Here is a 27716-nt window from a genome sequence, read left to right as displayed (position 1 = left end):
TAAACCTTGACCTTGGATTTATTAACACCAGCATGTGAACTACACTTTATAGTGCAAAGTATTTCTGCATTATTTCATTCCGCTACATCTTTGTTGGGTTAGGTGTTACTGCCATTGTAGTTGAGGCTACTTGTTCATTAAGTGCCAGCTGTAGCGAAGCAGGAGGGAAGGGCGCAGGGCACAACCTTTAAAAGAATGACAATAGCTAAGAGTTCCCTGGTGGCCCAGAGGTTAGGATTCCAAGCTTTCACTGCTGTGGCCTGGGTTCAATCCCTGGTCAGAGTAATGAGATGCTGCAAGCCACATGTCACAGCCAAAAAACAAACAAACAAATAAAAAGAATGACATAACCGTTGAGGATAAGACATAAACTGGTTAGAACCAAGTAGGTCCAAGATGGCAGAAGATTCACCTTCCAGTAGACCTGGAGCTTCATTATATGTTCATCGTAGTACATTAGCATATGCTAAATGACACCCCTACAGGCACCATGACAGTTCTGAGCTCAACCATAAAAGGCCAGAAAGTGGGTGGTGGCCCAGTTCCTGGAAATTCCATCCCTTCCCCGAAATAGTTGGAATAATCCTCCCACTCATTAGTCTATGAGATTACTCAGCCCATAAAAACTAATCACCTCATATTTCAGGGCCTCTCATCTTATGAGTGGACACACACTCTGTCTTTGGAGGCTGTTCCTCCCAGGTTCGCACTTGCCTTTTGAGACAAGGCATTCTTGTTTATGGGATGTGTATCTCATTCTGTTTATGGGATGTGTATTTCTCTAAATAAATCCACTGCTTACCCATCACTTTGCTTCTTGCTGAAATCTTTCTGTGCTGAGACATAAAGAACCTGAGCTTCAGTAAGTCCTGACACGAGGTGAGCAATTTTAACTGAAAGACAGTGGGTTCAAGTCTCACCTCATGGGTTCAAGTCCCAGTCAGAGTTTTGGCTGGGTTCAAATCCCATCTGAGTTATGTGATCTGAACCTTTGTTGCTTGATCCTTGGCCTCAGAATTCTTTCCACTCTCCCCTAGCTATCAGATGATGGCTTGATTCATTAAAGGATAGGTAGCTTTTCAACAACTGGAATGAGAGAGCAGGAAAAAGTACCCTAGGCCAGGAGAGGTTTGGAGGGGTGGCATACAGCTTTGTAGGCAGATAGGGTGGGGGGGTCCCTAGAAAAAGATGTAAGAAAAGCCATTTTTGGCTTAAGCCATTGTTTGATCTAAGCCTGACCACAATGCTTGTCCTTGAACAGGTCTCAGTAATTAATTATCTTGAGAGAAGTGAGGGAATGAAGGAACAAAAGAAATACGTTTTCATGTTCCTTGCAGTCAAAAACCAGTTTTTCCTTAAAAATATATATGTAACAATCTGATATATGTCTTTGAGTTCTGCAACAACTAATGTTCCCCACTCACGTGGAAGATGGAATGATGATGTCGACCCTCCTGACTTCAATCAACTAAAGCTTGGGCCCTGTAGACCTCTGCCCCAATCCAATGCTGAATTCTCCTCTGCGCAAGCGCCTTCATGAATGAATATGCATGAACCCTTAGGCTTCTGTGGTAGGTCAGAATCTGCCTACAGTGCATGACACCTGAGCTTGATCCCTGGGTCAGGAAGATCCCCTGGAGAAGGGGACAGCAATTCATTTCAGTATTCTTGCCTGGAGAATTCCATGGATGGAGTGGCCTGGTGGGCTACAATCAACGGGGTCTCAAAGAACTGGACACCATCGAGCGACTAATACTTAGCTTAAAGCGTCCCCAGTTTTGCTGTTTGGAGACACTGCTTTGGGGAAGATTGCTTGTGCTCTCCTTACTTGCTGCAAGTAATATGTCCTTACTTCTTTGGAACTTTGGTTAGTTGGATCTTCAGGCTTGACACCAACCAGAAGGCAAACTCAGTTTTTGAGCAACAGCTCGATCAAAAGGCGAGCACAGGATACAGACAGATAGCAAATACTGAGAACAGCAATGGATGATGGAGCTGTCAGCTTGACCTCTTTATGTTATCTTCTGAGTCCGAATCCTCACACAGCTCCAGGTTTTATCTCTAGCTCTGGATAGCTCCACCTCTGCCCTTTACACTGTAGCACTTCCCCCGACCCTCCGTTTCCCTCCGTCACTCAAACCCAACAGAAAGCCCCCCAAAGCTCCCATTGGCTCCTCCAGCCTTTCCGACCCGCCTCCTCCTGCCAGAAGCCCCGCCCCCTGTGCTACGCTCCGGCTCCGGTTTCCGTTCCTCCCGCTCAGCAGGCGTAGGTGGCTAAATCCAGACGCACAGCGACAAGGCAGTAGAGCAGCCGGAAGCGGCTTCTCTTTCCCGGAACCCCACTGCCTTGTGGGACAGCGGCTGGTTCCTCCCTCCTGGGCAAGTTTTTTCGTATTCCTCTGCCTCCCTCAGCCCCGTCGGGTACGGAAGCTGAGAAGGTGTATGGGCAACCATGGCGGCCCATCTGAAGAAGCGGGTTTATGAGGAGTTCACTAAGGTGGTTCAGGTAAGCTCTGGAAGGAAAGGTCTCAGGACTGGTCTGGGAAAGGGGAAGGTTATCCACGCCCAGACACTTTGCCAGAACTGGCGCCACAAAGCTGGGTAGGGTGCCAGTGCTGCCAGTGCTTTGGTAGGCTGCCTCTCTGACTACACTTTAGTGGGCGTGTTCATTGGCCGCTGCTGTTGTCAGTATTAACATGTGCAGTCTGACAATAAAAAAACTATTAGAAGAAGCAAACAGCAACTTACAATTTACGAAAGTATCTTATCTGTTATCTCATTTTATTCATGTTACATTCAGTTCAGCAGCTCAGTCGTGTCCGACTCTTTGCGACCCCATGGACTGCAGCACCCCAGGCCTCCCTGTCCATCACCAACTCCCGGAGTTTACTCAAACTCATGTCCATCGAGTGGGTGATGCCGTCCAACCATCTCATCCTCTGTCGTCCTCTTCTCCTCCCGCCTTTAATCTTTCCCAGCATCAGGGTTTTTTTTTTTTTTTTCCCAATGAGTCAGTTCTTCGCATCAGGTGGCCAAAGTATTGGAGTTTCAGCTTCAGCGTCAGTCCTTCCAATGAATATTCGGGACTGATTTCCTTTAGGTTTGACTGGTTTAATCTCCTTGCTGTCCAAGGGACTTCCGAGAGGCTTCCCCAAACACCACATTTCATTAGCATCCTCGTTTTACAAATGAGGACTTTGAGACTTCTGGTGGGGTATTGACAAATTTCCTCCCAACTCCCATTAGCAAAAAAGTGCCCAAAGCCAAATTGGCTGTATGGAGAGCTCTAAGGGTTTGGAAGAGGAATCTATAGGAATCCTCAAGACCCAGTCACAGCAGGCGAGGGTCACAGGCTTCATAGGGGTTGAAGTTTTCGTTCGTAGAACAGCTCACTTATAAAGGAGGGCAGTACCATGCTTCCTCCTTTGGAGTTGTTTCAGGACTGAGGGGCCCAAACCGTGTCAACAGTCAGTGATTCTCTATGTATTTCCTCAGAGAGATCGCTAAAGTAGAGGTTGATCCCAAGTCATACGTTGTGTCCTGCTTCTCTGACTTTGTGTATCCAAATCACCTGGGCTCTTGTTAAAATGTAGATTCTAGTAAGTGAGTTTTATGGGGGAGGCAAGGCAATAATCTGCATTTCTGAAGAGCCCCTGGTTAATGTCAGCCAATAGCAGGTTTCCATCCATAGACTTGTGGCCTAGCAAGATTTAGACCATGCAGCAGGACGCTGATCCTTAAGTATGTCATTTATTCCTTCAACAAGAGTTTATTGAATAAAGTAGTGGTTATTATGTATCAATATTGGGTATGGTGAAAGGTGCTGAGCTATAAAATCCAATACACATTAGGGTTCCTGTCCTTTTGGAACTCACAGGCGAGCGAGAGATGTGGAGCATCATATCTGAGATTATAGTACGGAGAGGTAATTGCATCGACAAACCAAGTCTTCCTTACTCTTTTACAACTACTTCTTTTTCTGAAAACTAGCCAAACTCTCTTGCCCTTTGTGATTTAACAGTATTCCTTCATTGCCTTTTTCGTTTTTTTGTGTGTGTGGCATATTTCCGTTGTGTGTAGGGAAGTTAGTTGGCTGCTTGTTCTTGTTTTTTTTTTTTTTTTTCTGAAAATAACTTTGATACTCACCTTGTCAGTCTTGTTGCTCCTTTTTATGTGAAATTCGTTTTCTTGAACTTTTAGAATGAGTCAAGATTCAGGAAAGCTTTACAGCGCTCCCTCTTCCGTGGCTTGCTTTTTGGGATTTCCTAGCTCTGGATTCCTTTGCCCCCATTTAAAAAACAAATTGTGCCAAATAAACATAACAGGATTTATCATTTTAACCATTTTTTAAGTGTGGAGTTCAATGACATTAAGTCCATTCACTTTGTTGGGCAGTATCAGTTCCTTTCTTTATTCTGTTGTTCCCTCTTACCAAGACTGCTCACCTCTCCTCCAGTATACTGTGTGTTTGGACCTTTCCAAACTTTTGTATCTGTTGTCTCTTTTACATAGAATGGATGTCATTCTTCCCTCTCTTTTGGTTCTCCACTCCGTGGACTTAGGTTTTGCTTTAGTCTCTCCTCCCCTACTGCGGTAGCACTCATCTATTTGTACTTATCACTCGGTGCTACTGTTCAGTTCAGTTCAGTCCCTCAGTTGTGTCCTACTTTTTGCGACCCCATGAATTGCAGCACGCCAGGCCTCCCTGTCCATCACCAACTCCCGGAGTTCACTCAGACTCACGTCCTTCGAGTCAGTGATGCCATCCAGCCATCTCATCCTCTGTCATCCCCTTCTCCTCCTGCCCCCAATCTCTCCCAGCATCAGAGTCTTTTCCAGTGAGTCAACTCTTCGCATGAGGTGGCCGAAGTACTGGAGTTTCAGCTTTAGCATCATTCCTTCCAAAGAAATCCCAGGGCTGATCTCCTTCAGAATGGACTGGTTGGATCTCCTTGCAGTCCAAGGGACTCTCAAGAGTCTTCTCCAACACCACAGTTCAAAAGCATCAATTCTTCGGCGCTTAGCCTTCTTCACAGTCCAACTCTCACATCCATACATGACCACTGGAAAAACCGTAGCCTTGACTAGATGGACCTTTGTTGGCAAAGTAATGTCTCTGCTTTTGAATATGCTATCTAGGTTGGTCATAACTTTCCTTCCAAGGAGTAAGCGTCTTTTAATTTCGTGGCTGAAGTCACCATCTGCAGTGATTTTGGAGCTACTGTAATTACTAGTATTTGTTTCTGCCTACCAGTTTGGGCTCCTTGAGGGCAGAGGTAACGCTTGGTTCATCTGTGTTCCCTGGATAGACCATAGGGCCTGGCGCACTAAAATATTGATGGTTGAATGATAGCAGATATTGGTTTGTCCTTCTCCTTATGTGCTCCTTAGGGAAAAAAAATCTTCCCAGTTTTTTTACCTAACTGCTGATAACACTGAAGAATGAATTTGTGTGGAATAGGATGGAAATGGGTAAGGATTTTAAGAGCTCATTTCTTTGCTTCATTGTTCGTAAATGGTTACCACAGAGTAATCACCTGAGATCTTAGTGCTTCTGTTATTTTTCCTCTGCCATGAAGATGAGAGCGAGAGAATTGATATGTATGTGGTGCATATGATGTGTTTGTACAACAAAGACATTGTAGTTTAGACTTCTCAGGTATCCCTATGATGTAAGTATTGTATTCCTTTTTATAGAAGGAGGAGCTACCAAGTGATAATTTAACTCAAATTCCTTTGATTTCAAAGCCCTTAGTCTTATTATCATGCCATGCCATGTTCCCGTCTAGACTAATCCGACTCTCTAGTCTGCAGAGGTGTAATTTTATAAAGAGATGATTCTTCAAGGTATCATTGTGATGCATCAAGTGTTAAGGAAAATTATTGATTACAACTTTATTCTTATGTTGTGATCCTCTCTATATCTATCCCAGGGCCTTACTTAAGCCCTGGAGTGAAGGTTCCCTTTTACATGAACTTTTTGACACTCCTTATATGTAACAGACGTGTCTGAAATAGTTCTAGTTATGTACTATCCTTGAGAGAATCGAGAAGACAGTTGCTCAGCTAATTTGGTGTGTTCTGTGGTTCAGATGAGGATTCCTGATTGAGAAAGAGTAGCGGTAGGTCATCATTCCTATTTTATAGATGGTGAAACTGAGAAGTATGACATCCTTAGAAGAGAGCAGCAGAGTTGGATCTCAGAGAGAACTCCTAATTCCACATTAGTCATTTAGTAAACATTTATTAAATAGCTGCAGTTTGCTAGGCATGTGGCAATGCATTTTTCCCTTATACTGTCTATTCTTCTAATAAAGGTAGAATGATTTGGGTGAAAATAGTCATCTGTTTTGAGAGGAAGATTTTTTTCCTCAGTGTAAGCTGTAGACTGTTCCTGTTGGTTCTGGGTTTCTCAGGAGGGAAGGTGAGCCTAGTAAGTGCTTTAGCACAGTCTGAATATATTTGCTGAATTGAGATTTCTGTTCTAATAAAGAGTGGAATAGATCTTTTGTGTGTCCTCTTAACCCCGAAGCTACAGCAATCCTAAGAGATAGGCAGAACAAAATATTATGGACATACTTTACAGAGAAAGAAACTGAGACTTGAAGAAATGAAATGACTTTCCCAAAGCCATTGGAGCTAGTGAAAAGCAAAATTGGGACTCATAACTTTGTCTCCAGTTGGGTCTTTTTCTAGTTCATAACGCTGCTTTTTTGTTTAGGCTAGGTCTGTTACCCAAATACGTTATTTGGTGTAGAAAAAGTTAATTTTCATCAAATGAGGCAAAGTTAGATTTGTAGACTCTTTGTTTTCAGCCAGGTTTTCATGTTTTATCTTCCTTACCCTCTTGCAGCAACAACAGGAAGAAGTTGCTACTAAGAAACTCCGAATGACAAAACCAAGTAAATCTGCAGCACTCCACATAGATCTATGTAAGGCTACCTCCCCAGCAGATGCTTTGCAGTACCTACTTCAGTTTGCCAGGAAGCCTGTTGAGGCAGAAAGTGTGGAGGGAGTCGTCAGGATTCTCTTGGAACATTATTACAAGGTAAGAAGGTCTTGGGACCTGATGGCAGTAGGTATGAGAGTTGTATTATATCTGCAGAATGGGTTAAAATGGAAAATAAATAAGGTGTTCATTCAGCAGTCTTTTCCTGAGTATCTTCTATATGCTAGGCGCTGTGGATACCGAGATGAAAAAGGTCCAAAAGATTCAAAAAGATCCTCTCCTTAGAAGCTTGGGGTAGCTAGATGGAGACAGATGTGAATGATAAAATGCATCAAATTGCTGAGGGTACTGAGAGTGCAGTGGAGCACAGAGGAGGAGTTAACTTCAACCAGGACCGTCTGTAAGCAGATTTGCCTCTGGTATATAGTCTTCTCTCTGCTGTTACTGCTTTAGTTCAGGGCCCCAATATCTTAACTGCAGTAGCCCCTCATTTTTTTTTTAAGTTATGTAGCATTTTATTTCTCTGTTTTCATAGGCTAGAAAAAAGCATCAAGTCATGCATGATTAAATACAGAAAACAGTTTAAAGAGAGAAAATGAAATTTACAAAATACATTTTTTTTTTAGTTTTTGTTTGTGAGATCTGAGGTAAAAGAAGAAATGATTTGTAAATATTTGAATCACAGATGACTTAGAATTTGAAACTTTAGTATGAAAATTATTAAGCTTATAGTAAAGTAGAGACAGTACTATAATGAACTCCCAAATAACCCATCTTTGGGGTTAAATAGTTAATGTTTTGTCAAATTTGCTTTATTTGCTTTCCTGAAGTTTTTGTTAAAGTATCATAATATTTTCCCCTAAATAGTTGATTAAATACCTCTTAAAAGGGTACATTGAAAAAAGATATAACCATCTAACCACCTCAATATAATTCAGTTATTCCTTAATGCCATCTAACAAATAGTTTGTATTCAAATTTCTCTGGTGGCGATGGTTTAGTTGCTAAGTTATGTCCAACTCTTGTGACCCTATGGGCTGTAACCCGCCAGGCTCCTCTGTCCATGGAATTTCCCTTCAACAGAGGATAGTGGAGTGGGTTGTCCTTTCCTTCACCAGGGGATCTTCCCAGGGATAATCCTGTGTCTCCTGCATTGGCAGGCAAATTCTATACCACTGAGCCATGAAGAAAGCCCCAAATTTCTCTAGTTGTTTCCACAATATCTTGTTAAGGTTGATATGTTCAAATCAGAATGCAAACTGTGTCCACGCCTGGCATTTGCTTTTTGTAAAATCTGGAACAGTTTTTATTATTTTGGTGATATGATCTATTAAAGAAATTTGGTCAGTTGTTTTACAAACTGTCTTGTTTTCTGAATTTGTTTACTTCCTTGGTTAACTTGTTCCTCTATCTCCTATATTTACTATGAACTGGAAGTTAGATCAATAGACTTTGTTAGATCCTAGATAAGCATACTTTTGAAAATTTTAAGAATACCTTATAAATGATTTGTACTTCATATTTACATCAATCAGGATGTATATATATTGAAGTCCCTCCTTGCTTCTTATCTTTTTCCCTTTAGTCTCTTTTATTTTTATAAACTATCTGTATTTAAATATTTTATGTATGATCTAAAAAGTCCTTTTCTTCACGTATATAATGTTGTAGCTTAATCAGAATGGTTGCAGTTTTCCAAAGACCTTGTGTGTTTTCAGAAGTCAGTGTCTTTTCCCATGTTGTTACCTCAGCCTAGAACCCCTCTCCTTGACACGAACCTGGTCTGGTGTGTCATTTTCTCTGTCAAGTATATTGCTTTCTCAGTCTTTCCACTTATCTTTCCTTCTGCTTGGAACACTTCCCTCAGGTGCTCATATGTCTGTTTCCCACACTGCATTCAAGCCTTTGCTTAAATGTTACTTTTTCATTAAGGTCTTCTTTTATCACTCTATTTGAAATTGAAACTGCCTATCCCACTTTCAGCACTTTCTAGCCCCTTCCTTTATTTTGTTTTCTCCAGAGCACTTAACATCTTCTAATATTGTATATAATTTTCTCATTTATTTTGTTCCTTGTCCATTTCCTTGTACAAGGATGTAAGATTCTCTTGAACAATATGGGACTTTTTTTTTTCTTCCAGTTTTATTGAGATATAATGACATACAGCACTATTTACATTTAAGGATACAGCATAATGATTTGGCTTGCGTAAATCATAAAGAAATACAGTTCAGTTCAGTTCAGTCACTCAATTGTGTCCGATTCTTTGCGACCCTATGAACCGCAGCACGCCAGGCCTCCCTGTCCATCACAACTCCTGGAGTGTACCCAAACTCATGTCCATCAAGTTGGCAATGCCATCCAACCATCTCATCCTCTGTCGTCCCCTTTTCCTCCTGCCCTCAATCTTTCCCAGCATCAGGGTCTTTTCAAATGAGTCAGTTCTTCGCATCAGGTGGCCAAAGTATTGGAGTTTCAGCTTCAACATCAGTCCTTCCAATGAACACCCAGGACTGATTTCCTTTAAGATTGACTGGTTGGATCTCCTTGCAGTCCAAGGGACTCCCAAGAGTCTTCTCCAACACCACAGTTCAAAAACATCAGTTCTTCGGTGCTCAGCTTTCTTTATATATAGTCCAACTCTCACATCCTTACATGACTGCTGGAAAAACCATAGCCTTGATTAGATAGACCTTTGTTGACAAAAGTAATGTCTCTGCTTTTGAATATGCTGTCTAGGTTGGTCATAACTTCCTTCCAAGGAGTAAGCATCTTTTAATTTCATGGCTGCAGTTACCATCTGCAGTGATTTTGGAGCCCCCCAAAATAAAGTCAGCCACTGTTTTCACTGTTTCTCCATCTATTTCCCATGAAGTGATGGGACCGGATGCCATGATGTTAGTTTTCTGAATGTTGAGCTTTAAGCCAACTATTTCACTCTCCTCTTTCACTTTCGTCAAGAGGCTCTTTAATTCTTCTTCACTTTCTGCCATAAGGGTGGTGTCATCTGCATATCTGAGGTTATTGACATTTCTCCCGGCAATCTTGATTCCAGATTGTGCTTCTTCCAGCCCAGTGTTTCTCATGATGTACTTTGCAGTGTCCAGTTCTAACTGTTGCTTCCTCACCTGCATACAGGTTTCTCAAGAGGTAGGTCAGGTGGTCTGATATTTCCATCTCTTTAGAATTTTCCACAGTTTATTGTGATCCACACAGTCAAAGGCTTTGGCATAATCAATAAAGCAGAAATAGATGTTTTTCTGGAACTCTGTTGTTTTTTTGATGATCCAGTGGATGTTGGCAATTTGATCTCTGGTTCCTCTGCCTTTTCTAAAATCAGCTTGAACATCTGGAAGTTCACGGTTCATGTACTGCTGAAGCCTGGCTTGGAGAATTTTGAGCATTACTTTACTAGCGTGTGAGATGAGTGCAATTGTGCAGTAGTTTGAGCATTCTTTGGCATTGCCTTTCTCTGGGATTGGAATGAAAACTGACCTTTTCCAGTCCTGTGGCCACTGCTGAGTTTTCCAAATTTGCTGGCATATTGAGTGCAACACTTTCACAGCATCATCTTTCAGGATTTGGAATAGCTCAACTGGAATTCCATCACCTCTACTAGCTTTGTAGGGATGCTTCCTAAGGCCCGCTTCACTTCACATTCCAGGATGTGTGACTCTAGTTGATTGATCACACCATTGTGATTATCTGGGTTGTGAAGATCTTTTTTGTATAGTTCTGTGTATTCTTGCCACCTGTTCTTAATATCTTCTGCTTCTCTTAGGTCCATACCATTTCTGTCCTTTATGGTGCCCATCTTTGCATGAAATGTTCCCTTCGTATCTCTCATTTTCTTGAAGAGATCTCTAGTCTTTCCCATTCTATTGTTTTCCTCTATTTCTTTGCATTGATCACTGAGGAAGGCTTTCTTATCTCTCCTTGCTATTCTTTGGAACTGTGCATTCAAATGGGTATATCTTTCCTTTTCTCCTTTGCCTTTCACTTCTCTTCTTTTGATAGCTATTTGTAAGACCTCCTCAGACAACCATTTTGCATTTCTTTTTCTTGGGGATGGTCTTGATCCCTGTCTCCTGTACATTGTCATGAACCTCTGTCCATAGTTCTTCAGGCACTCTATCAGATCTAGTCTCTTAAATCTATTTCTCACTTCCACTGTATAATCATGAGGTATTTGACTTAGGTCATATCTGAATGGTCTAGAAGTTTTCCCCACTTTCTTTAATTTAAGTCTGAATTTGGCAATAAGGAGTTCATGATCTGAGCCACAGTCAGCTCCTGGTCTTGTTTTTGCTGACTGTATAGAGCTTCTCCATCTTTGGCTGCAAAGAATATAATCAGTCTGATTTTGGTGTTGACCATCTGGTGATGTCCATGTGTAGAGTCTTCTCTTGTGTTGTTGGAAGAGGGTGTTTGCTGTGACTAGAGCGTTCTGTTCGCAAAACTCTGTTAGCCTTTGCCCTGCATCTTTGTGTAATCCAAGGCCAAATTTGCCTGTTACTCCAGGTATCTCTTGACTTCCTACTTTTGTGTTCCAGTCCCCTGTAATGAAAAGGACATCTTTTTGGGTGTTAGTTCTAGAAAGTCTTTTAGGTCTTCATAGAACTGTTCAACTTCAGCTTCTTCTGCATTACTGGTCAGGGCATAGACTTGGATTACCATGATGTTGAATGGTTTGCCTTGGAAACGAACAGAGATCATTCTGTCACTTTTGAGATTGCATCCAAGTACTGCATTTCAGACTCTTTTGTTGACCATGATGGCTACTCCATTTCTTCTAAGGGATTCCTGCCCATAGTAGCAGATATAATGGTCATCTGAGTTAAATCCATCCATTTCCAGTCCATCTTAGTTCGCTGATTTCTAGAATGTCGTCATTCACTCTTGCCATCTCCTGTTCGACCACTTCCAATTTGCCTTGATTGATGGACTTAACATTCCAGGTTCCTATGCAATATTGCTCTTTACAGCATCGGAGCCTGCTTCTATCACCAGTCACATCCACAGCTGGGTACTGTTTTTGCTTTGGTTCCATCCCTTCATTCTTTCTGGAGTTATTTCTCCACTGATCTCCAGTAGCATATTGGGCACCTCCTGACCTGGGGAGTTCCTCTTTCAGTATCCTATCATTTTGCCTTTTCATACTGTTCATGGGGTTCTCAAGGCAAGAATACTGAAGTGATTTGCCATTCCCTTCTCCAGTGGACCACATTCTGTCAGACCTCTCCACCATGACCTGTCTGTCTTGGGTGGCCCCACAGGCATGGCTTAGTTTTATTGAGTTAGACAAGCTTTGGTCTGTGTAATCAGATTGGCTGGTTGTCTGTGATTGTGGTTTCAGTCTGTCTGCCCTCTGATGCCCTCTCTCAGCTCCTACTGTCTTACTTGGGTTTCTCTTACCTTGTACATGGGGTATCTCTTCACAGCTCCCCCAGCAAAGCACAGCTGCTGCTCCTTACCTTGAACGTGGGGTAGCTTCTCTCAGCTGCTGCTGCTGACCTTGGATGTGGGGTATCTCCTCATGGCCTCTGCTCCTAACCTTGAACGTGGGGTAGCTCCTCAACGGCCGCCACTCCTGACCTTGGACGTGGGATAGTTCCTCAACGGCTGCCGCTCCTGCACCACCACAATACATTTAGTGAACATCTGTCATCTCACATAGATACAAAATTAAAGAAATAGACACAGTTTTTTTCTTGTGTTGAGAACACTTGGGATTTACTCTCCTATAACAACTTTCGTATGTAACATACAGCAGTGTTAATTGTATTTATCATGTTATTCATTACAACCTTAATACTTAACCTCACAACTAAAAGTTTGTACCTTTTGACTACCTTCATCCAGTTCCCTTCTGCCCACCTCTGCTTCTGGTAACCACAAATCTGATCCCCTTTTCCATGGATTCATTTGTTTTTAAAGTATAATTAAGGGCTTTCTTGGTAGCTCAGCTGGTAAAAAATCTACCTGCAATGCAGGAGACCCCAGTTCAACTCCTGGGTCAGGAAGATCCCCAGGAGAAGGGATAGGCTACCCTCTCCAGTATTCTTGGGCTTCCCTGGTGGCTCAGCTGGTAAAGAATCCGCCTGCAATGTGGGAGACCTGGGTTCGCTCCCTGGGTTGTTCCCTTTCCCCCACCTCTGCTTCTGGTAACCACAAATCTGATCCCCTTTTCTATGGATTTGTTTGTTTTTAAAGTAGAACTGACCTACAACCTTATGTTAGGTCATGCTACACAGTGTAGTGATGCAGTATTTCTATGCATTTCAAAATGACCACAATAAATTGAGTTATGATCTGTCACCATACAAAGATATTAGTTATTGACTGTGTTCCCGATGCTGTACATTTCATGCTCATGATGCATTTATTTTGCACCTGGAAGTATGCATCTCTTAATCTTCCTCACCTATTTCTCCCTCCTCCCCCTCTGGCAAACACCTATGTATCTCTGTATCTATGACTTTATTTCCATTTGGTTATGTTTATTCATTTGTTTTGTTTTTCAGATTCTACATATAAGTGAAATCATACAGTATGACTTTCTCTGACTTATTTTACTTAGCGTAATACCCCCTAGATCCATCCATGTTGCTGCAAATTGCAAGATTTCATTTTTTTTTTATGGCTAAGATTCCATGGTGTATATATATATCACGTCTTTTTTACCCATTCATCTATCAATGGGCACTTAGGTTGCTTCCGTATCTTGGCTATTGTTATAATGCCGCAACATACAGGGGTGCTGATATCTTTTGGAATTAGTATTTTTGTTTTCTTCTGATAAATACCCAGGGATAGAATCTCTCGATTGTATGGAATATTTTTTCAACTTTTTACTATGGAACAAATCTATATACAGTTAGAATAGTTTAATTAATTCATATGTAGTTATTATCCAGCTTCAACAATTATCATTTCATGTCCAGATTTGTTTTATTCTCACCCCCCGAGCCCAACTCCTACTGTCTACCTCCATTTCCTCCACTTTCACCCTCTGCACCAGATTCTTGTGAAAACAAATTCCTAGCATCTTATCATTTTACTCTTAAATTTCAGTTTATATCTCTAACAGTAAAGACTCTTTTTAGGGACTTCCCTGGTGGTCCAGTGGTTAAGATTGTGCTTCTACTGCAGGGGACGTGGGTTTGGGCCCTGGTTGGGGAACAAAGATCCTGCATGCCTTGTGGTATGGCCAAAAATTAATAATAAAAAGCTTCTTTTTAAAAACATAATACTGATACCATCTCTAGAAGAAGTATTATGTCAGACCCTAAGCCGTTTAACGAGGCCATGCTGCTTGCCTTAGTCTAGCAGATTCTAGCCCCAAAGGTAACGAGCATTAATAAGTTGGTCCAGATCTAGATTGATGACCATAGTGTTTTATTTATCCTTTCTTCTATTTTATCCAGAAATGTGGTATCCTGTATTTTAGTGGGTAATTACTTCAGCTTCTGCTTTTCTACTACAAATTTTTCTGTGGCCAGGTAGCAGTATCTGAACTTATTTCATATGAGGGATTCTTCATTTATTCTACTGTATTAGTTACTGTGGAGGATGTTAAAGAACTGTGAGACATGTTCTTTGTCCTTTAAGGACTAGCAGTAGAGTTGGTAGACCAAATAATACATGTGATATATAGATAGTTAAGGGCTTGAGTTATTAATTTACTCATTTTGTTCATTCATTCAAAATGTTCTGGATACTAATTCTGCCAGCCCTTTGCTTCATGTTAGTGATACAGAGATTAATATATGATCCCTGATCTGAGTCTGATTGGGTAGATTAGACAATAAATGGATAATTGCACACTGATTTCCCAGGCAAAAATGCTGGCATGGATTGCCATTTCCTTCTCCAGGGGATCTTCCTGACCCAGGGATCAAACCCATGTCACCTGCCTTGGCAGGCAGATTCTTTACCACTCAGCCACCATGGAAACCCAGTACAGTGTTACAGGTGTTATGAAATGTGGGACAGGTTATAATGTAACTTTTAAAGAAAAAGGTAATCAGTTTTACGTGGGAGCATAGGTCTAGAAGGGCATCATAGAGTAGTGATGCTTGGTGGTGGTTTAGTCACTAAGTCGTGTCCGACTCTTGAGACCCCATGGACTATAACCCGTGAGGCTCCTCTGTCCATGGGGTTCTCTAGGCAAGAATACTGAAGTGGGTTGCCATTTCCTTTTCCTGGGGATCTTCCTGACCTAAGGATTGAACCCGGGTCTCCTGCATTGCAGGCAGATTCTTTACCGACTGAGCTAGGGTGATGCTTCAGGTGAATCTTAAAAAGCAGATTTTGACTAGTTGGAAAACAAGAGGAAAGGTGTTTTAGAAAGAAGGAAGAATTGTGAGCAAAGACTTGGAGATGTGAAATAATCTGTCACATTAGAAGAAATACAGGTAGTTGGGCTGGTGTACATTTTAAATTGAGAGCTCTTTAAGAGATAAGACTAGAAATCTTATCTAATAGGTTTTTGAATTCTGCCTTGTGAATTTTTGTTTTAGCTGTCACTCTGGGGGGTGGTATGGCAGATGGAGGAATTGAATGAGGGCCAGGTAAGACAGGACTTAGGGTGACCAGCTAGGAAACTGGAAAGTCTGTAGCAAGATGAGAAAAGCCTGAACAAGGAGAATTTTAATGGTGAGAAGAGCAGTTATTAGGCTTTTGACAGAGGCAGTTGTAAGCTTAGTCATGAAGGGTACCAGGGGATAATTTCAGAAAGTAGAAAAACTTGAGTAAAGTATCCAGATGAAGAAAGAATGTTACTGGATCAGATACTCTCATTATTCTTTGTTCCGTCCTTGCCTTCCTCTTATTTGCTAGACTTAGTATTTCTGCTTTCTTGGCTGTTTCCATCTGTTTGGAGGTCTGTGACTCCATTCCAGACTGTAGAAAGGCTATGTAGCTTTTCTGTCCTTTCTTACTACAAAATTAGGGTATTTGATGAGTGCATTGTCTCTGAAAGACAATTACTTGATTTGATGATGTTCTTTCAGTCCATAAAGAATTGACTTCTCTTTGTATTCAGAACTGAACTTGGTATCTCCATTCATTCTCCAGTCTGCCTTATAGCAGGAAATGTACCACCATCAATATAGACCCTTACATCAGAAAACCAAGAAAGATACTTTGTACCACCCTCACCCTTTCCTCTCCCCATATTCCCTTCTTCCCCACTCATGTTGATTTTACTTTCTAAGTATCTCTTGAGTCCACCTACCTCGCTGTTTCCACTATTACCCTGGTAATCTAAGTAACTATCGTATTTTTAGAACTTTATTATGAACTGTAACACAAAAAATATATAGAAAAAACTCATATAGCCTATTGATCAACATGAACACAGGGTGTGACTGCCATCCAGGTTAAGAAATGGAATATAATGAGCCTCCCATAGGGCCCCTCAAAATTCTTTGTAATTGTTTCTCCTCACTTTTTCAAAGATAACCATCGCTCTCTTGATGTTATGGGTAAAAGCTTCCTTTAAAAAGATTTTTTTTAAATCATTCAAACCTGTACTAAATGCAACCCATGCTTCCTTCCTTCCTCCTTCCCTCCTTTACTTTCTGTGTGTATCTTTTTATGTGTAACTCTCGCTCAAAATTCTATCTTGAGATTTACCTCTGTTGTTAACTTTAGCTATAGTTCATTTATTTTTATCGCAGTATAAGATTTCATTGTATGAATATGCCATAATTTATTTATTCATTCTATTATTGATAGACATTTAGATTGTCTCCAGTTTTTAGCTATTATAAGAAGTGTTACCATAACATTTTTGTACAAGTCTTAGTATGCATTGTTTGTGTTTCTGTCTAGTGTGTTTCTCTATTATGCCAATACTGTGCTGTCTTAGCATAGCATTATAATAAATTTTGACATCTGGTAGGGTAACTTCTCCTGTTTTCTTCCTCTTTAAGAATATATTAATTATTCTTGTCTCTTAATTTCTTTATAAATTTTTAAATCAACTTGTGAAAATCTGCCTGAAAAGAAAATTTCTTGTTAGAATTTTGATTAGGGTTGCATTAATTCTGTAATTAAGATGCAATTTGCTGATTGGCATTTTATAACATTGAGTCTTCCATTCAATGGACATGGTATGTCCATTATTTTAATGCTGTTTTCTGCATAGAAGTTTTGTACGTCTATTTGTTAGTTATTCCTATATAGTTAATATTTTGTTATTGTAAATGATATATTTAAAAATTCTATTTTTAAGTAGTACATAGAGGACATTCAGAAATGCAGTTGGTTTTTGTTTATTAAACCCTATATCTAACAACTTTGTTAAGCTCATTTAATAATTTTAATAAATTACGTGTATGTTCTTTTAGATTCTTTGCGAATAATCATGTCACCATATAATGGCTTTGTCTAGTACTGATATAATGATACCAGCTATCTCTTGCATGATATACCTATTTCTGCCTTTTATTTTCAACTCTTTTTTTAAATCACTTTTTATTTTGTGACCCAACGGCATATAGTTAGTTTTTTAAGAAATTTTACCTGATAGTGTTTAGTTTTTAATTGGAGCATTTAGTTCTTTATATTTAATGTGTTTATTGAAATATATGGGTTTAAATCTACCCTCTTATGAAATACATTCTATTTATCTTACTTGCTAGTGTTCTTTTTTTCCTCTCAATTGTTACCATCTTTTGCATTGGCTCTTTTTTATTTTTTTATTTATTTATTTTTTTCATTGGCTCTTTTTTAAAAAATTCTCTCCTCCACTGCTTTTTTATTAGCGTGGGGGTTATACATTTTACTGGTTAACCTAGATATTACGTTAATTCTTTTTAAGAATTAATTTTATTTTTGACTGCTCTAGGTCTTCATTTCTGTGCACGAGCTTTCTCTAGTTGTGGTGGGTAGTGGCTACTCCCAAGTTGCAATATGGGGGCTTCTTATTGTGGTGGCTTCTCTTGTTGCAGAGCACAGGTTCTAGGGCACTTGGGCTTCCGTAGTTGTGGCACATGGACTCAGTAGTTGCTCGCAGGCTCTAGAGCACAAGCTCAGTAGTTGGGGTTGTGTGGGCTTAGTTGCTCCGCACCATGTGGGGTCTTCTGGACAAGGGACTGAACCTGTGTCCCCTGCATTGGCAAGTGGATTCTTAACCACTGAACCACCATTCACTCAGTTACGTCTGACTCTGCGACCCCACAGACTGTAGCCCTCCAGGCTCTTCTGTCCATGGAGTTCTCTAGGCAAGAATCCTGGAGTAGGTTGCCATTTCCTTCTTTTAGGGGATCTTCCTGACCCAGGGATCTAACCTGGGTCTCTTGCATTGCAGGTGGATTCTTTACCATCTGAGCCAACAGGGAAGCCCAATAAATCATTTCTTAGTCTCTTTTGCCTTGGGGCTGAGATCCGGGTCCAGGCAGCGGACCTACACCCAGACAATTAGATTCACCTGCTCCGAACTTCTGATCAGGATATGGTGATCCAAAAAAACAGCGAAAATTTTCTGGCAATAGCAGCGGTAGCTGCAGCACCCAATTTCTGGGGGCTCCCAAAACAGTCGCGCTGATAGCAGTGTTGGGGTGCCCGGTGTTTATGGTACAAGTTGCTGCAGCTCATGTCAAATGTGACTGCGCAGTGGAAGAAAGGTACTTTTAATCCCAGAAGCATACATCTGGTGAGAGATTAATGACATCAGGAAGGTGTGAAAATATTCTCATTCACTTTGCTTTATTTGGATGTAACACACAGATTGAGAAAAACTTTCTCCCCCAAAGCATATACAGCTAATTTTTCAGAAATAAAGCTTGAGAATACTTGGATCATTGAGTCTTTTTTGAGATACTTCCCATGTTCCTGTTGTTGGTTAGCTGAGAGTAGAGCATTAAGGTAACAATAGCTTCTTTTGTTGCAGGAGAATGATCCGTCTGTGAGACTGAAAATTGCATCATTGTTGGGTTTACTGTCAAAGACTGCAGGCTTTTCACCAGACTGCATTATGGACGATGCCATTAATATCCTGCAGAATGAAAGTAAGTTGAAGTTTAAAAGCTGTAGAGGGAATTCCCAGGTGGTCCAGTGATTAGGACGCTGCACTTCACTGAAGGGGCAGGAGTTCCATCCCTGGTTGGAAAACTAAGATCCTCTGTGCCTCGCTGTGCAACCAAATAAATAAAAGTTGTATAACTAGAGCAGAAATCTTTAGTTCCTTTTGTATAAAGTGTAGAGCAAAGTTTTGTTGTGTTGGTGATTATTGAAAAGAAATATGAGGATGACAGCAGCAGCAGTAAAACCATGTACAGATATTTACCTTCGAGTTTAAAATACAGGTTTGTCTCTTAATAGCTGTCATTTATTGACCTCTACTAAGACTGCTGCACAATTGCACTCATCTCTCATACTTTGAGCTAGTAAAGTAATACTCAAAATTCTCTAAGCCAGGCTTCAGCAGTACATGAACTGTGAACCTCCAGATGTTCAAGCTGGTTTTAGAAAAGGCAGAGGAACCAGAGATCAAATTGCCAACATCCGCTGGATCATCAAAAAAACAAGAGAGTTCCAGAAAAACATCTATTTCTGCTTTATTGACTATGCCAAAGCCTTTGGCTGTATGGATCACAATAAGCTGTGGAAAATTCTGAAAGAGATAGGAATACCAGACCACCTGACCTGCCTCTTGAGAAATCTGTATGCAGGTCAGGAAGCAACAGTTAGAACTGACATGGAACAACAGACTGGTTCCAAAAGGTCAAGGCTGTATATTGTCACCCTGCTTATTTAACTTATATGCAGAGTACATCATGAGAAACACTAGGCTGGAAGAAGCACAAGCTGGAATCAAGGTTGCCGGGACAAATATCAATAACCTCAGATATGCAGATGACACCACCCTTATGGCAGAAAGTGAAGAGGAACTAAAAAGCCTCTTGATGAAAGTGAAAGTGGAGAGTGAAAAAGTTGGCTTAAAGCTCAACATTCAGAAAACGAAGATCATGGCATCCGGTCCCATCACTTCACGGGAAATAGATGGGGAAACAGTGGAAACTGTGACTGACTTTATTTTGGGGGGCTCCAAAATCACTGCAGATGGTGACTGCAGCCATGAAATTAAAAATGCTTACTCCTTGGAAGGAAAATTATGATCAATCTAGACAGCATATTAAAAAGCAGAGACATTACTTTGTCAACCAAGTTCCATCTAGTCAAGGCTATGGTTTTTCCAGTAGTCACGTATGGATGTGAGAGTTGGACTATAGAGAAAGCTCAGCGCTGAAGAATTGATACTTTTGAACTGTGGTGTTGGAGAAGACTCTTGAGAGTCCCTTGGACTGCAAGGAGATCCAACCAGTCCATCCTAAAATCAGTCCTGGGTGTTCGTTGGAAGGACTGATGTTGAAGCTGAAACTCCAATATTTTGGTCACCTGATGTGAAGAGTTGACTCATTTGAAAAGACCCTGATGTTGGGAAGGACTGAAGGCAGGAGGAGAAGGGGACGACAGAGGATGAGATGGTTAGATGTCATGTCCATCACCGACTCAATGGACATGAGTTTGAGTAAACACCGGGAGTTGGTGATGGACAGAGAGGCCTGCCGTGCTGTGGTTCATGGGGTCGCAAAGAGTTGTACACGACTCAGCGACTGAACTGAACTGAGCTGAAGAGCCATATACCTAAGACAGTTTACATATAACATAAGATAGATAATATTGTCCTTAATTTATAGGTGGGGAAACTGAAGCTCAGAGAAGTTAACTGACCTGCTCAAGGTTACGAGTCTGTAACAGAGTTGATGTTTTATTGACTGTGCCTACCAACCCAGCAGGGGCTTCCCCGGGTGACTCAGTGGTAAAGGACCTGCCTTTACCAGCGGAGATGCAGGAGGCACAGATTTAATCTCTGGGTCGGGAAGATCCCCTGGAGAAGGGAATGGCTGCCCACTTCAGTACTCTTGCCTGGAGAATCCCATGCATGGAGGAGTCTGGTGGACAGTTCATGGCGTTGCAAAGAGTCAGACATGACTGAACAACTAAGTACACACACCCACACACCCACACCCACATCCTCACACACCCCCCTGGTCATGGAGTCCTCCACCATTTAGTTCCTATAAAAGCAGAAACTAAAGCAGACTTTAGTTCCTAAGTCTCATATGTTGTTGCCTTTTCTATTTGTTCCTTGTTGATGTGTACTAAACATCTCAGTGTTTACGTGAAAAGGAAAACTGTTTCATCATAAGAAGTTTTTTAAATTATATTTGTCTTGTTTTATTTATGTACAAGATTTTCTAATAGAGTTAGTGCCTCATCACCTTGATACTTATTCTGAAATTAAAAGAAAAGAAATCTTTTGCTGCTGTTTCTGAAAATATTTTAGTTTTGTGTGAATTGGTCGTAATTTCAAAAAATAGTTTTATTTCACTTTAGGGTATCCATATTTAAACAAATATGATTATTTAAATATTGGACAACAGTTTATTCTATAAACTTAAGAGGTTATAAGAATAATAAAGGGCCAGTGAACTTAAGAGATAATCTAAATTCATTTATTGTACAACTAATGATACAAATATAAGTGGCCCATTGGTTGATATTGAAAATATTTTTTGTAGAAACAACTTTATATTTAAATTTTAGTTGTATTGAATTTTGACCCAAGACTTATAATTCATAGAAAACAATCAAAATACCTTAAAAACTTTTTTTGACATTTATTGAAAGCCAATGTAATGATATTAAGGGAAAAATTAAAAGATATCCCTACTGCTACCATACAACTATTTGTTTTACATATTACCTTTTACTTACATAAGTTTTATATGGTTGTACTTACAGTGAATGTATTATTTTATCTTTTAGTATATTTACTTAACATTATATATGATTTTCCCATTTTTATACATTCAGTTCAGTTCAGTCACTCAGTCGTGTCCAATTCTTTGCGACCCCATGAATTGCAGCACGCCAGGCCTCCCTGTCCATCACCAACTCCCGAAGTTCACCCAAACTCATGTCCATTGAGTTGGTGATGCCATACAGCCATCTCATCCTCTGTCGTCCCCTTCGCTTCCTGCCCCCAATCCCTCCCAGCATCAGGGTCTTTTCCAATGAGTCAACTCTTCGCATGAGGTGGCCAAAGTACTGGAGTTTCAGCTTTAGCATCAGTCCTTCCAATGCACACCCGGGACTGATCTCCTTTCGAATGGACTGGTTGAATCTCCTTGCAGTCCAAGGAACTCTCAAGAATCTTCTCCAACATCACAGTTCAAAAGCATCAATTCTTCGGTGCTCAGCTTTCTTCACAGTCCAACTCTTACATCCGTACATGACCACAGGAAAAACCATAGCCTTGTCTAGACAGACCTTTGTTGGCAAAGTAATGTCTCTGCTTTTTAATATGGTATGTAGGTTGGTCATAACTTTCCTTCCAAGGAGTAAGTGTCTTTTAATTTCATGGCTGCAGTCACCATCTGCAGTGATTTTGGAGCCCCAAAAAACAAAGTCTGACACTGTTTCCACTGTTTCCCCATCTGTTTCCCATGAAGTGATGGGACCAGATGCCATGATCTTAGTTTTCTGAAAGCTTTAAGCCAACTTTTTCACTCTCCTCTTTCACTTTCATCAAGAGGCTTTTTAGTTCCTCTTCACTTTCTGCCATAAGGGTGGTGTCATCTGCATGACTGAGGTTATTGATATTTCTCCCGGCAATCTTGATTTTATACATTACCTTGATAAAAATTAGGGTGTTGATAATATATTAAATATTTCTTTGCTCTTGTAGTTAGTGGCAAAAAAATATTTCTTTTAAAAGCACCAATGCAATTATATTGCCTCAATATCCCTTTTTTCCCTGGAAAGTTCTTATATGAGCTATACTTGGAAGAATTTCTTACTTATTGATTGGGGATTTCATACAGTCATAGACTATTTGAGATATAAATGGCCTTATAGTGATCATCTTGTCTAATTGCTTCTTTTTGCAGATGACAAGACTGTTAAGAACCAGAGAGATGAAATGAGTTGAAGTGAGTTGGTCTAGCTAAAAGTAGTAGCAGAATTGAGAACTTAGTGTGGTGCTCTTTCTTATGGGCTACAATTTAACTAAAAACACTTTATCTCTGAAACAGAAACATTATAAGAGAGACTTAATTTTAAATCAGAACTCATTCTAGCCAAATTATGCAATATTCATGAAAATAGCTGTTTTACTTTTTTTAAGTATTCTAATGTTTCTTATTTAATTGTCTGTAAGAGATCTGGTCTAGGACTCTTCCTGGTTTCCTGTTCCTGGCCCACCTAGATTCATAGAAGATAGAATTGGAAGGGACCATAAGTTTCATCTAGTTCAAACCCTTAATTTCAAGGCTGAGGAAGATGAACTCCGGGGAATTAAAGTGACTGCTGAAGTCACTTTATATTTGCAGCTTAAAATTAAGAGTTTCCCGATTATCAGTCTGAATATTATCAAATCCAGGACTGTGGTCTGCACCTTGGACCAGAAGTCTTTAAGTTCATCAAATGCATGAATTTTATAACTCTTTGGCAAGCATTGCTTCTCTAGTACATGCTACACCACTAATGATAACGTCAAGCTTGTTTTAGAGGAGGTATAATTAGCATACTGTGGGAGCAGAGGAGAGAATGGGATCAGTGCTGACTGGCGGGCTCTAGAAAGGCTTAGTGAAAAGGTAGGTTTGGAAAGTCCAAATCCTCCAAATTTGGGGAAGGGTGGTACCAAGAAGGAACATGATGATAGAAGATAGAAGACTGGCAAAGTATAAGAGATGCTTGAAGAACTGAGTTGAGAGATCGATAGGAAGGAAGTAAGGGGCTTTTGGAAGAAAAACATTGGTAAAATGTTCTGAAGCCAAAGGGTAGTAGTCTTGAGTACTGAGGATTTTAAACGTTATTTTGTAGGCAGTGGGTACCTAGTTCTCCTTGAACAAGGCATGAAGTGATCAAGTCTAGTTTTATAAGGATAATTTAGTGGTTGTGTGGAATTTGCTCTGATGAACTGGGTGGTTTAGAGAAGAAATGTGGAAGATTCATTTATTCTTGTGGCTATGCTATGCTATGCTCTGCGAAGTCACTTCAGTCGTGTCCGACTCTGTGCGACTCCATAGACGGCAGCCCACCAGGCTCCCCCATCCCTGAGATTCTCCAGGCAAGAACACTGGAGAGGGTTGCCATTTCCTTCTCCAATGCATGAAAGTGAAAAGTGAAAGTGAAATCACTCAGTCGTGTCTGACTCTTAGCGACTCCATGGACTGCAGCCTACCAGGCTCCTCTGTCCATGGGATTTTCCAGGCAAGAGTACTGGAGTAGGGTGCCATTGCCTTCTCCGATTCTTGTGGCGATGTCCATCTAACCCGAACTTACAGTGTAGGCCTGGAACTCAGCTGAGAGACCGGGATTTAAGATTTAAATTAGATTTATGATTTATTAGAGGCAAGAGTTAAGTTCAAAAAGGTCTAGCTGTCTTTTTATGGTTGTCATGCAGAATCATCTTTTTTAAGAAGTAAATTTTAGAGCAGTATGGTGGTATTGATTTCTTCACCTCTTTTTTATTACCTTCTTTTCTCTTTGTGACCTCTTTCATATTGGAGACTTACCTTTCCTTTCTTAATCTATTCAACTTAAAAAAATTCTTATATTCTTACTGAAATATAATTGATTTACAGTGTTGTGCTTGTTTTGTTTTTTCATATTACTTCTTTGACTGGGCCGGATCTTGGTTGCTGCCTGCAGAATCTTCAGTCTTTGTTGAGGCATGGGAGATCTTTTAGTTGCAGCATGTGGGATTTAGTTCCCTGACGAGTGGTTGAACTAGCCGCCTGCTTTGGAAGCGTAGAGGACCACCAGGGAAGTCCCCTACAATGTTGTGTTTATGGAGACTTCTCTTAATGATCCTTGGCTTTGCATTGACGTTTAGGATGAAGCACTAAAAAGCTGAGTGAGAGTTCTTTGTGAATGAATGGGGCTTGTCAGCTGGTAGGCGCCACTCTAACATGATCCTGTGTGTCTTTGGAGGACTGTTAAATAGTAGTGTCTTATGCTGTTTTTTGTGGGCCTGTCAACTTTTGACTCTCCTTCTGGGAGGACAGATGCCTGACTGCCATGTTTTTTTAGCCAAAGCAGCCGAAGAGTGATAGGGAGGGAGTCTCACTTTCAGTGTGTTGATTATCTCTTAACCTCTTTATTATCAGTTCAGTTCAGTCCCTCAGTCACGTCCAACACTTTGCGACCCCATGGACTGCAGCACGTCAGGCCTCCCTGTCCATCACCAGCTCCCAGAGCTCACACAAACTCATGTCCATTAAGTCAGCGATGCCATCCAACCATTTCATCCTCTGTTGTCCCCTTCTCCTTCTGCTTTCGATCTTTCTCAGCATCAGGGTCTTTTCAAATGAGTCAGTTCTTCACATCAGGTGGCCAAAGTGTTGGAGTTTCAGCTTTAGCATCAGTCCTTCCAATGAATACTCAGGACTGATTTCCTTTAGGATGGAGTGGTTGGATCTCCTTGCAGTACAGGGGACTCTCAAGAGTCTTCTCCAATACCACAGTTCAAAAGCATCAATTCTTCTGCACTCAACTTTCTTTATAAACTCTCATGTCCATACATGACTACTGGAAAAACCATGGCTTTGACTAGACAGACCTTTGTTGGCAAAGTAATGTCTTGGCTTTTGAATATGCTGTCTAGGTTGGTCATAGCTTTTCTTCCAAGGAGCAAGCGTCTTTTAATTTCCTGGCTGCAGTCACCACCTGCAGTAATTTTGGAGCCCCCAAAAATAAAGACTCTGTTTCCATTATTTCCCCATCTATTTCCCATGAAGTAATGGGACCAGATGCCATGATCTTAGTTCTCTGAATGTTAAGTTTTAAGCTAGCTTTTTCACTCTCCTCTTTCGCTTTCATCAAGAGGCTCTTTAGTTCTTCTTTACTTTCTGCTATAACGTGGTATCATCTGCATATCTGAGATGATGTTATTGATATTTCTCCCAGCCATCTTGATTCCAGCTTGTGCTTTATCCAGCCTGGCATTTCTCATGATGTACTCTGCATAGAAGTTAAATAAGCAGGGTGACAATATACAACCTTGAGGTACTCCTTTCCCGATTTGGAACTAGTCTGTTGTTCCATATCCAGTTCTAACTGTTGCTTCTTGACCTGCATACAGATTTCTCAGGAGGCAGGTCAGGTGGTCTGGTATTCCCATCTCTTTAGAATTTTCCACACAGGTCAAAGGCTTTGGCATAGTCAGTAAAGCAGAAGTAGATGTTTTTCTGGAACTCTCTTGCTTTTTACATGATCCAGTGGATGTTGGCAATTTGGTCTCTGGTTCCTCTGCCTTTTCTAAATCCAGCTTGAATACCTGAAGTTCATGGTTCACGTACTGTTGAAGCCTGGCTTGGAGAATTTTGAGTATTACTTTGCTAGTGTATGAGATGAGTGCAGTTGTGTGATAGTTTGAACATTCTTTGCCATCGTGTTTCTTAGGGATTGGAATGAAAACTGACATTTTCCAGTCCTGTGGCCACTGTTGGGTTTTCCAAATTTGCTGGCGTATTGAGCGCAACACTTTCACAGCATCATCTTTTAGGATTTGAGATAGTTCAACTGGAATTCCATCACCTCCACTAGCTTTGTTCGTAGGGATGCTTCCTAAGGCCCACTTGACTTTACATTCCAGGATGTCTGCTCTAGATGAGTGATCACACCATCGTGATTATCTGGGTTGTGAAGATCTTTTTGTATAGTTCTTCTGTTTATTCTTGCCACCTCTTCTTAATATCTTCTGCTTCTGTTAGGTCCATACCATTTCTGTCCTTTATTGTGCCCGTCTTTGCATGAAATGTTCCCTTGGTATCTCTAATTTTCTTGAAGAGATCCCTAGTCTTTCCCATTCTATTGTTTTTCTCTATTTCTTTGCATTGATCACTGAGGAAGGCTTTCTTATCTCTCCTTGCTATTCTTTGGAACTGTGCATTCAAATGGGTATATCTTTCCTTTTCTCCTTTGCCTTTCACTTCTCTTCTTTTGATAGCTATTTGTAAGACCTCCTCAGACATCCATTTTGCATTTCTTTTTCTTGGGGATGGTCGTGATCCCTGTCTCCTTTACAATGTCATGAACCTCCATCCATAGTTCTTCAGGCACTCTGTCTATCAGATTTAATCCCTTGAATCTATTTCTGACTTCCACTGTATAATTGTAAGGAATTAGATTTAGGTCACACCTGAATGGTCTAGTGGCTTTCCTTACTTTTTTCAATTTAAGTCTGAATTTGGCAATAAGGAGCTCATGATCTGAGCCACAGTCAGCTCCTGGTCTTGTTTTTGCTGACTGTATAGAGCTTCTTCATCTTTGGTTGCAAAGAATATAATCAGTCTGACTTTGGTATTGACCATCTGGTGATGTCCATGTGTAGAGTCTTCTCTTGTGTTGTTGGAAGAGAGTGTTTGCTGTGATCAGTGTGTTTTCTTGGCAAAACTCTGTTAGCCTTTGCCCTGCTTCATTCTGTAATCTAAGGCCAAATTTGCCTGTTACTCTGGGTATTTCTTGACTTCCTACTTTTGCATTCCAGTCTCCTGTAATGAAAAGGGCATCTTTTTGGGTGTTAGTTTAAGAAAGTCTTTTAGGTCTTCATAGAAGTCTCAACTTCAGCTTCTTCAGTGTTATTGGTAGGGGCATAGACTTGGATTACTGTTATATTGAATGATTTGCCTTGGAAATGAACAGAGATCATTCTGTCATTTTTGAGATTGCATCCAAGTACTGCATT

The 27716-nt window shown here is 40.6% G+C and overlaps 1 protein-coding gene across 3 annotated transcripts in view; it reads left to right on the top strand.

Moving 5' to 3' along the window:
• Positions 1 to 2423: 2423 nt before the first annotated feature.
• Positions 2424 to 27716, top strand: part of INTS4 (integrator complex subunit 4) — a 108476-nt gene continuing 83183 nt past the window's right edge. For all 3 annotated transcript variants that reach the window (XM_086385762.1, XM_086385761.1, XM_086385760.1), the window contains exons 1-3: positions 2424 to 2506; positions 6854 to 7048; positions 18849 to 18966. Coding sequence is in view for 2 of the 3 variants with exons in the window: in XM_086385761.1 (XP_086241887.1) it covers positions 2453 to 2506; positions 6854 to 7048; positions 18849 to 18966 (367 nt within the window). In the remaining variant the exon portion in view is untranslated. The remainder of the gene's footprint in view (positions 2507 to 6853; positions 7049 to 18848; positions 18967 to 27716) is intronic.

This window comes from Bos grunniens, chromosome 29 (genome assembly GCF_055505025.1).
Source record: "Bos grunniens cultivar Pamir isolate PY7600 chromosome 29, Bosgru_T2T1.0, whole genome shotgun sequence".
Lineage (NCBI taxonomy): Eukaryota > Metazoa > Chordata > Mammalia > Artiodactyla > Bovidae > Bos > Bos grunniens.
This window is presented reverse-complemented; position numbering and strand designations above follow the sequence as displayed.